We start from the raw sequence: 10,898 nt of genomic DNA on the forward strand, positions 1-10,898 counted from the left end.
ATGCAGCAGGTAGGTGTAAGTAACTCTAGTTTTCAGGAGCTGAGGGAAAGAAAGCACGTGTTCTCCATTTTTGCATAATGTGATAATGAATTACTGATCATTGATCATTTAATCATGTAAGGGAGAGGACAACATCAGCTCTTACGATACATTTATAAAGTATCAAACTGGAAGTTAATTCTGCAGGACACTTTTAAAAATGAATGTAAAAATCAAATAAAAAACAATTATACTCAGTTTACTGGTCACACTAAATGTTAATATTAATTTAAAGGGTTTATTCTACTTTTCAGAATTTCAGTGTTCCATTTCTGTAATAAAAAATAATTTCCAACGTAGTTTGGTTGTAATGGTATTTGCTCTGTATTACATTTCGACATACATCTCTCATATGCTGTTGCCAAGTGTCCGATGTACAAGTTACTCAGGTTAAATGTTATGAACTATTAAAGCAGCAGTATTGGGTGTCAAGTCAGGTCCATTTTATTTATATAGCCCAGAATCGCAATTTGTCTCAGAGGACAGTCTCACATACGACACCCTCAATCCCCAAAGGAAAAACAAGGATAAACCTTGCAGCAGTGGAATTACAATATGGTGAAAAAGAAAAACAAACATACAATATTGAGTAAATATTAAGTGCACAACATGAAAACATTTTATAGTGTAAATGCATTCATTTTAAGCTACTGTACTTTTGAAAGAAAAGTCGGTGAGTAACTGTTAAATTCTGCCTCATACATTATATCAGTGTAAATGTACACATCTTGATTAAACTTCTTCAAGCACATCCCTTTACATTCCACACCCCACCACAGCAGTATTAAAGTCTAATTACAAACACATGGCCACTTTCAAACCGCCTAAAAATAGAATTATTATCTACCAAAATGCCACATTCCCCCCTCCTATATCCAACAACTGCTTGGTCTGCAGGAGGTCATTGCTCTCTAAGAGTCTCTGAGCATAACTTAGTCGGTTTCCCCCTCTAGTGGTTACAATAAGCAGTCATCCTGATGCTGCTATATTACAAAGCTCAGCACAAATGACTACAACAAATGAGAGGATTTTTTTTACGAAATGCATTTACTCAGTGAGTACAGTGAGACCAAGCAATACTTTTTGATTTATAATTTTTAAGGCTGACTGAATTGTAGATTTTACTTATTTTTTTAAGCTTTTAAACATATTGACCGTTAACCACATTATTTCTTTTAATTTAATGTCCAAGGCTACATCCCTAATTCTTCTCAGACTAATCGCTTAAGTAGTAGCACATGTGATCCATTCAGGACATTGTTAGAAAAAAAAGTGACCATTCCTTTGAAATGGTTGAAGTATCTTTGCAAACTTTTTATTATTGCTGCACTCTCTCTGGGATTTGGGATAAAGGGTAGACGCCCGTGTCCTCTCACAGCGTGAGTAGAAAATACAGTAGAAGTTGCTGGTTTTGAATTTCGGCAGTGTTGGTGTTGTCCCCTGCTGCTGCTGCTGCTGCTGCTGCTGCTGCCAGCCTCAGGAATCAATGAGACTCTGGAGGCGATTGGGGAAATCAGTCATGCTGAAAATATGGAGTACAGCAGTGACGCACACAGCAGCAGCCAGCCCGCCACAGCCACACAGGCCCTATTGACTAATCTGGGCGTGTGTTTTGGGGGGGGGGGCTGGCGGCTATATTGGGACCTCTGACATTGACACTGTTGCCCTCTGCTTGGATGGCCTCACTTGACACTTTTTCAGTTTTCCACATTATTCTTTCAGTCACAGTCACTTTATGCCTCTGTTTTCTTCTCTTCGTCTCTCGGTTTAACGCTCTATATCCAGTCATTATCTCTGTGCTAAGAGCATCATTATCTTGACCCGCATCCTCTCTATCACCTCTTCACCGCCCTCTCGTCTGTGCATTTACCCTCTTTTTAAAAATTATCTCTTTTTCCCAGTCGGTCAGCCTTTGCATCTGTCTCTCTTGCTCTCACCTCTACCCTTTGTCTCCCGCCATAGTTCTCTACTTCAGATAAATGGCATCTTCCCAAGCTGTACAGATGCAGCATCTTCTCATGATACAGAGACACTAAGAGCTCTTCAGACTCGTTCATCTTAATGCAGTGACGCTGTGTTGTTTAACTGCTTGAGAAGTCATATAAAAAAACATTGTTGAGAAGATTACCAGTAGTGTATGTGTATGTGTGTATGTGTGTGTGTGTGTGTATGTGTGTGTGTGTGTGTGTGTGTGTGTGGTAGTCAGAGGGCAGGATGAATAGTGCCCTGGTACTGTTAGTACAAGTGAGGATAGGAGCTGCCTCTATTGTGATGGACACACATGTATTACAAGAGACTGCTTTGTCTCAGGGTGTGTCTCTGTGTGTGTGTATGTTGCACAAGAATTTAACTTCCACTTTAACAAATCAATTATGTTTTCCATCACCATACAATTAATACATCGTGAATGAAAAACAAGTTTTGAACTTTACTTTGATGTGAAGCTCCCAACAGTGACTCCACTTTAGTACTGCTGTTTTTGTCAGCCAGGATGCTCAATGTACAAATCAGGTAAAGAGAACAGAGGCTTATTCTGTTCCTTTCTGCACTTCTGTATCTCTGGCTGTGGTCTAAAATCTCCTGCTTTGATCTCCTCATATGATCCAAACAGGCTCACGGCTGGAGGAGTTTGGATGACACTCGCAAGGCACATGCCTTATGCCCAAAGTTCAGAAAAGTTTGCCGCTCTGACATGGCATTTTTTCTTCTTCTCTCAGTGTGACGAAGAAGAGGGTGATCCTTTATGAATCTGTGCAGAACTTGAAGCTTATTTAAATGGTGAGTCACAGTGCATATGGAGTGATGTTCCTGTGTGTGTATATTCACATGCCTATGTGCACGTATTCATGTCTCTGTTTTTAATCTCTGTAAACTGACATAATGTCATGTCCTGCAGGGATCTCATGACAGCTGTAGTAGATTTGATGTTTTTCGTGAATCTGGCCTGGTGATCACACAGTTGTATCAACTTACAACTACAATTAAGTCAATAAGGCTAATCAGCGTGTGGACAAGGGAGCATATTATCATGATGTACCTCTTGGAAGGGAGTTCATTTGACACATTATTTTATTGTTCTCTGTTTTGTTTCCTAGTGGACAAGATAAAAAACAGAGATGAAATCTGCTCCATCTATCACTTTCGTGGAGAATTTTCCACAGTGCGCAGATATTTCCTCAGTCCTCTTATGAAACCCAAAAGTACTACATCAAATGATGGGCGTACTGTGCCTAACACGGATGCCTCGGCTTGGCTGGGGTCAATGGACCCCAAGGAGGGCCATCAGTGGAGAGAGCGATCAATTCACCATACCACCCGAGGCCCACAACCCTAGCCGCAGCGCACCAACAGCAACACCCACTGGCTTCACCACAGCAAATCATTTGGTAGATGTTGGGTTTTTTGGCATTAGACAGTGTTTTAGTTAAACAGGATACAGGTGCAGAGTCACCACTAAATACTGTTATCACTAAAACAAAGTGCTTTAATCTGACAGTGAGAGTTAAACAGATGTCAAAATGTTTTGTCGTAAATAAATTTGTATATTTTATGTAATCTAAATGGGACTTTCAGACTGGGGCTTGAAATACTGTGACTGCACCACAGAATAAAACACATAAAAGCACTGGATAAACACCAACACAATGTGATGCTGCTGTAAACACGGTTTACAGCAGCTGTGTCAAACAATTCCCCACCAGCTGAAGACAAATACTGGCAGTACTTGTCAGATACAGAAACAAATGAAACAGCTTTCCGATACCTCCTCGACATCTCCAAATGTGTATATACCCATGTATCATGTTGCCTTCCCTGTAATCATAATCACAAGACTCTCAGCACACAGCCAGATACGTACCCAATGCAGGAGTGCCTGCGGGTGGAGAAGTTGCCGTGCATCTTCCTTGAAAAGCGCGAGTCTTTGTTCATCATTTTGTTGGTAGGTTCAAAAAGAGTTGGGTTGAGTTCAGAGGGGCATCAAAATAGCTGCTTTGGGAGGCGAGGGATAAACAAAGTGAACTTCTGTGGCGCGACCAAAACCCCCATGTTGTCATCAATTGGAAAAGTAAAGCTGTCCAAAACGTAGTCTGTGATGGGGGGAGACAGGTCCCTTTGACAGGACGGTGCAGGAAAAATGTAAAACAGTGCCAGGATGCAAAACACAAGAGTGTCACATGGCAAGAGCAAGAATGAAAGTGAACACAACAGTATGTCAGGCCTGCTGAGCCCCCCCCCCCCCCAACTCTCTTCTGTATTTATTAGATAAAAGTTATTAGCTAGAAGCGATTCACTTCCAGGTCAGTGCAGAATCAACGGATCAAAGTGCATCAAACTGGAAATTCAATTTGCGGTTCAGCTTTTGCTCCCACCGTTACGTCCACTTGTTTTTGTGGGAAAGACAGAATCAGAAAGGTGCAGCTTAGTGTGTGTGTGTCTGTGTGCGTGTGTTCGAACAGCCTAAAAAGGCAAAGAGTCTTGGCTGTTAGAGACCAATCACAGAGTGAGACAGCATATCATGTCACTGACTATGGTATGGAGGCCGAATCAAATGAAATGAAACTGAGGATGGTGTCAGCTGTCAGTGCTCATCTGGGACTACTTCCTCACTCGTTCTCCTTTCAGCTCACCACAGACGTGCCAAGATGAACGCTTCTCTAGGGTGTGTGTTTTTCTCTCTTTCCTCTTACTCCAAAATAGGAAGCAGAAAGCTTGAACTCTTCCAAGTGAGCTGCAAACTGACAAAAGCGAATTTCCTCGACAATGGGCCCCAGGTATTTTCTGAGGTAAAAAATCAGGTCCGACAACAGTGACACAAAGCTGTCCATTTGAACATAAGGTCGCCTCTGTGATGCCACACCACCAACAGACTGAGCGGAGTTATTCTTAGTGGGGGGGGGAAAAAAAGAGCTGGAAAGTGCGTTATAATCCCATCAGATGCTCCCTGGAGTGGGCCGTCCCATGTAGTCCCTGTCAGCGGCCTATAACAGAACTCTGCTCTCTTGTCTCTTTCCTCCTGAGAGTGGTGGGACCAAACTCTGACTTAAAACAACAAACAACAACACTATCTCCCCTGTGAGAGAGAGAGAGAGAGAGAGAGAGAGAGAGAGAGAGAGAGAGAGAGAGAGAGAGAGAGAGAGAGAGAGAGAGAGAGAGGAGGGAGGGGGGAGGGGGGAGGGGTGGGCTGCTGGACAGCTAAGAGAGAGACAGAGTCAGAGCAAACTGCACAAATAAAGTGGCAGTGGCTTCATGAGAAAGTGGACCAGTGTCAACAGTGCTCAGGTCAGAGTGGGATGAGTAGAGGTGTATTGGTGTATTATAAGCACAAGGTTTCAAAAAGTCTTTTCTATGAAAGTGTGTACAGTTCATCTTTTTGTGCAACCAGCCTGCCTCCATGCCAGCAAATAGTACACTGGTCAATCAATACTTTAATATTGTGCTTGTGCGCTTTTAACAAAAATGTGATTAAATTTTCCTTTTTAATATCGAGTCCTCTTCTCATACCATGATATAATCCATCTGATTCGCACAATACCCTCTTCCCCAAATATCTGGTGCCGTCAAATACGTGACTGTGAAAATACTGCGGAGAATAAACAATTAGCAAAGAATGGAAACATCTCATTTTTTCATAATGTGAGGGAGGAGCAGACAGGAAGTGTCCGTAACAACACATCTGAGGTTAATTACTGTCCGTGATAACCATCCAGTTAAACGGTCTTCTCTGAAGCTGGGCCAAAAAAATGCTCAGAGCTGACAGTGATTCCACTGTGAAATTTAAAGAATTTAACAACACTGAATGTAGCTATTTTGCCCATTTAACTTTCTCTGCTATTCCCCCAGCGCAACAGTTTTTTTTGTCCAAATTAGAAAAGTCTGAGAGAAAAACTGCTAACGTAACTGAGATACTAACAATATTTCTTGACAGCCCCACACCAGAATAACTTCAGGATCTTTTTGAAATTTCAGATGATGGTCTGAGGTTATTTCTTCAGGCTCATTATGATCCTAAACTTTTCTAAAATGACTCATATTCAAAGGAATAAAACTATAGTATGAATCTGGATTATCAACTTTAACCTTCAAAAGGTGGTTGAATATATGTTTCTGATTTATACCTGGGCGCTACATGACAATTTTCTACAGAGCTATAATTTATGGAGTAGTATCTAATGACTTCTTAAACATATCACTTTTTATTTTAAATTTGTCCACAATCCTTTTCTCTTATGCAAATTATTTTTGATTACATGTTTTCTTTCTACATAAACATGTTATACTGTCACATTTGATGATATGTATAGCAAAATACTTCATGATTTCATAACAACACATACTTTGGCTTTATTAATATACAGCTGTGCATACAGTATATGTAGATTATGAGTTATGATAACAACAGTTTAGTTGCTAATGTAAACTGCTATATTCACTTTAGAAAATAATACTCTTGTTCGACTACAGAGCAAAATAGAGGAAGAGGCCCATCAATTAAAGTGACAATGATTGTGTTTGTTTATGTTCAGGTTATCAGGCCAGAAAATGTTGAACATTTATCAATGAAAGACAAAATGGAAACAACACTTCCTGTCACCCCAGAGTTGGCTTGAAAAAAACAATTTTCGTTTTTTCACCAAAAAATCCATTTGACATGGTGTGTCTGGAGTGGAAAAAGAGGGTTAATCAACTTCAACACTAAGTGAAAATACCTTTGCGGGTATGTTCTATATTTAAGCTGCCTGTGACATTTATTTTTCCATTGGACCCCAAGTTTGTTTAATTCCTCCTCCTTGCCAGTCATCCTGCAATAACTCATCTCTATCCATTTCCTTCAGCTCTGACATTATGGAACACTGCACATACCTTGCAGGGCGACACTTGCGGTTGCCTGACCTCAGACCTGTATAATATAAAAGCCCTGACATGTTGAATATCTGTGTTAGACTGCGAGCTGACTTTCCAGATCGAACGTTGAAATCCCCTTTGACTGGACTCTTGCACGCTAATATTTAGATTTTCAACTGACTTACATTCAGATTTTTAACAGGACCCCTTGCCCCAAAACACACACATACACACTACATATTTATAAAGATGCATGAACTTGTAAATAATTGAGTTTTCTAGTGGACCCTGTCTTTTTTAGTAATGTTTAATACGCATTTCTTGCCAATAAAAGTACGGCAGGATTTTACAGTACTGGCCAGAGTTTTCCCAGGCATTTCACTGAGGTGGATGCCATCTAACATCACTGCAACAAGTCGAAGACACCTACTAACAACCCAGAACTGCCAGGTGCCTACATCTGTGTGTGTACATGTTGAGGAGCGAAGGGTAAACATTGACAAAGAGATACGAGGCATGTGCGTAAAAAATCGTTTTACAGTACTTTCAGTACTTTTCCAGCAAAGACTCTTCCTTTTGAAGAAATCTACAGGTGTATTTAACACAGTGATGAGGATAAAACACTGTCCCCTTGAAACAAAAAAGAACAAATATGCACCTGTTTGTATATCCATCCACACAAATGTGTAAGGCATTGTTTATGCTTCCGCTCACAAAAAGTTATGGTCAAGTATGGATTAATTGATCATTCTTGCCTTGACATCGTAAAGCAAGTGTTTTTTTTGTCCATTGGAATCATGAGCTGTTGAAAGATTTAAGGGCTTGCTTGACAAAGAACTGGAAGAACAAACTGCTGGTGCCGGTGACAGCAGGGATGTCGGTTAGCTGTGTGTTTACTGAGATGATGCCGCCCAGTAGGAAAACAAAAGCTTTGGAAAAACACACCTGTAGGATATTAAGCTCTAAGATGGAATGTTTTCGAAATCCAACTCTTAATATAGACCTTTGTTTTTCAGGAAAATCCACTTGGGGAAGCAATCAAATGTGTTTTGTTCTAACAAAAAAAGTTGTAACCATGCATAAAGAAAGCAAAAATCAAGTAAAATACCAACAGCAACCAGCCTGCATCTGCTGTGTATTATTATCAGTAAATATCAATTAGTCCATTTATAGATGACGTAACGGCACATTTATAATCCTCACATTATGAGAATTTCATTTAGTAGAATTTACCCCTTTACCAATGGCTGATTTTATCTGGATACATGACAGTGTGTTTAACTTAAATGCAGCTATACATGAGGATATTGTGTACAGGATCAATTTCATCACATGAGCTTAAGGGCAACCATTTTTGTAGCATGAAAGGCAGCTGCCTGCACAAAAATAAACCAAAAACACATCAACATCCGCAGCTGAGTAGAGTAACCCTCGGCCATGAGACAAGAACCATCTACTACTTCAGCAACACATACACAGCTTCACTGACACATTAACCAGCAATTATAGGTAAAGACAACTGAACAAAAACTATTGGCTTAAGGTTCAGGTCACAGTGCAAGCATATACCCATACATGTGAGCATGATCCCATGCATGATATCCTTGCATATTGGTATATGAATTTAATTAAAAATATCTGTTGTGGTTTTTTTTGTGGCTCATCCACTACAGCTGTTAGCTGCAACTTAAGTATTCACCTGAGCAATCCAGCAAGGGTGCACAAGCAAGTGGAAATGATTTATATTGTCAATTGTCAAGGAGAAACATGTCTGCACATTACAGTAAAGCTACATGATGTTCACTCAGTGGAGCACAAAGCATCTTTGCCTTTGCGGCCTCACAGTTATGGACTCTACCTGGGTGTGTGGGCCAGAGTGAAGCGGCGCCTCTGGAGGTTGAGGCTGCGGTTCATCAGCAGCTTTCTGAAGAACAGCGGGGAGTTTCGAGGAGACCCGCGTGGGGAATCCTTGGGCGAGATCTTTGGGGATCCTCCAGGGGAGCCCACTTTGGACATGGGCATGAGCTGAATGATGGGCAGCCTGGTCACCCTTCGTTCCTGCTGCCTCTCCTCAACGTCAGCCTGCTCTTCTTCAGAGCTCTCAGAGCACAGCTCACTCATGGTGAAAAGAGGATGGTCAGGGGTCCGGTCAGACCCTTTGTTTGCTCTGCCTTTGGTAACTTTGGTCCGAGGAACAGCCTCTGACCTGTTTCTCTCTGTTTTTTTCAAATAAACTTTATAAGATTTTTTCGTGACATGACATGACAATGGTCCGTTAGTTTCTCTGGCTGTCTGTCCTGATTTTCCCAGTTCAGGTAAGGCTAATGCCTCTGGTCCAATCCTTGCTTCCTCATTTTTGAACAAAACCTGGGCCTGCTCATGATTACGCCAAAACTCTCTTGTTAAAACTCTCAAACAAGCTTCCTTCAAAATCCAAAAAGAGCACCAAAACCCCTAAAAAACAGCCTTTTTATGTTTATTTGAAACCTATCAGCCCCATTCTGGTCTCTTCCTAGGGATCATGCTGACTGCCGTGTCAGGCAATAGGCTCAAACATTAGTGTCGATGTACTCTCCCTCCCTCCCTCTCCCAGGCTTTGTTTACATTACTGCTAGGCCTTCCCTCTGTCCAACTAAATATGGACGTCTGATTTACAGGGAGGAGAAGCATGAGAGATCACCTCCTTCTGCTTCTCTCTTTCTCCCTTTTTCCAACTCTCTGCCTCCCCCCTTCCCTCACTCCTAATCTTATGGAGCATATTGTTCATCAAAGTCAGACTGGGCTCCATAATTACTTCCTCCAGTGTATAAACATTAAGCCGTCGCCTTGCTCGGCCCTCCAGCCTCCGTCTTACTCTCACTCTGTCTGACTTTGCAAACTCAGGCTTTTCCGCTGGTCCCTGAGATGCTATTTGTTATGAAGTTGCCTATTTCCTCGGAGACAGCCTTTTTGCCTTTCACATGCTCCGAGCGTAGCGGGAAGAGTCACATGAAGGGCGTCTGACTAAAAAAAGCAGAGGTAGATAAAAGCTATAGAGAGCATGGGTACTGTCACGATGGCGCTCTCTATCTGTGACCAGAGGCAACATCATCTTCACCCCCACCCAATCTCTTTGTTTATCGCTGCAGAGTGAGGAAAGGTCTAACTGTGATTAAGCACTCACAGCTAAACACCGGTGCTGTCTAGAGTAACTGAAATAACCTAGGGAGCTGGAACACCTGACACAGGCCTGAACCTTTGACCAACAGATGGGAAGGGAAGAAAGATTCTTTGGTGATAGGATTTTTCTAGACATGCACTCATAGCTACTGTACTATATGTATGGAGCAAAAGTGCTGTACTTGTAGACAGAAATGAATTTAAGTTTTAGATGTGCATATCTTTGGCAAAAGGTATCAAAGGTCGTTTAAAGCTGCACCTATCAATATGTTTGTATTAACAATAGGTCAAATGACTTTTTTATGATGTGAAACGGGTCACGATGAACCCACAGATTTATCACCCTACTCTGCAGTTACCCTCAGCTTTATGGGTTGTTTAAAGTTTTGAAAGTTTTAAAGGTTCAGTCTCTCATCAACCCCATTTTTCAGGCACCTGTTATCAAAGGCTGTGCCAAACTGACTTTAAATTACCTGCCCAGCACCAAACAGCAGCGAGACAAAGCTACAACTAACTGGTGAACAAAGACTAAAAGGAAAGTGAATATTGAACTTCACGTTTGTTGGGTGGACACCAACCACCATGTCTGCTTAATGTGTAGATAAACAATTATTTGCCGTATCAAATGTGATCATATGTCCACGTTGATTTTATAACTACAGCTTCAGTTCTGTTGTCCCCAAGAGGGCATTACTGCTTTAGTCTTCTGTTCTTTGCTAAGACCCTTCATCTGCAGAAATTTCCATGGCCATTTTTCATCTTTTTTCTAGAATTACAGTCAGTACTCCGTTTTGGACATATTTGGATCGCTGTAATAAATCCTGAGGATGAAACACTTAAACTTGTGCCAAGCCCAG

At 41.3% G+C, this 10,898-nt stretch overlaps 1 protein-coding gene across 1 annotated transcript in view; it reads right to left on the reverse strand.

Moving 5' to 3' along the window:
• Positions 1–9,003, reverse strand: part of pde4ca (phosphodiesterase 4C, cAMP-specific a) — a 47,929-nt gene extending 38,926 nt beyond the window's left edge. Inside the window, exon 1 of the mRNA XM_046051469.1 lies at positions 8,741–9,003. Coding sequence (XP_045907425.1) covers positions 8,741–9,003 — 263 coding nt within the window. The remainder of the gene's footprint in view (positions 1–8,740) is intronic.
• Between the last annotated feature and the right edge of the window lie 1,895 nt (positions 9,004–10,898).

The sequence above is a fragment of the Micropterus dolomieu genome, linkage group LG06 (genome assembly GCF_021292245.1).
Source record: "Micropterus dolomieu isolate WLL.071019.BEF.003 ecotype Adirondacks linkage group LG06, ASM2129224v1, whole genome shotgun sequence".
Classification (NCBI taxonomy): Eukaryota; Metazoa; Chordata; class Actinopteri; order Centrarchiformes; family Centrarchidae; genus Micropterus; species Micropterus dolomieu.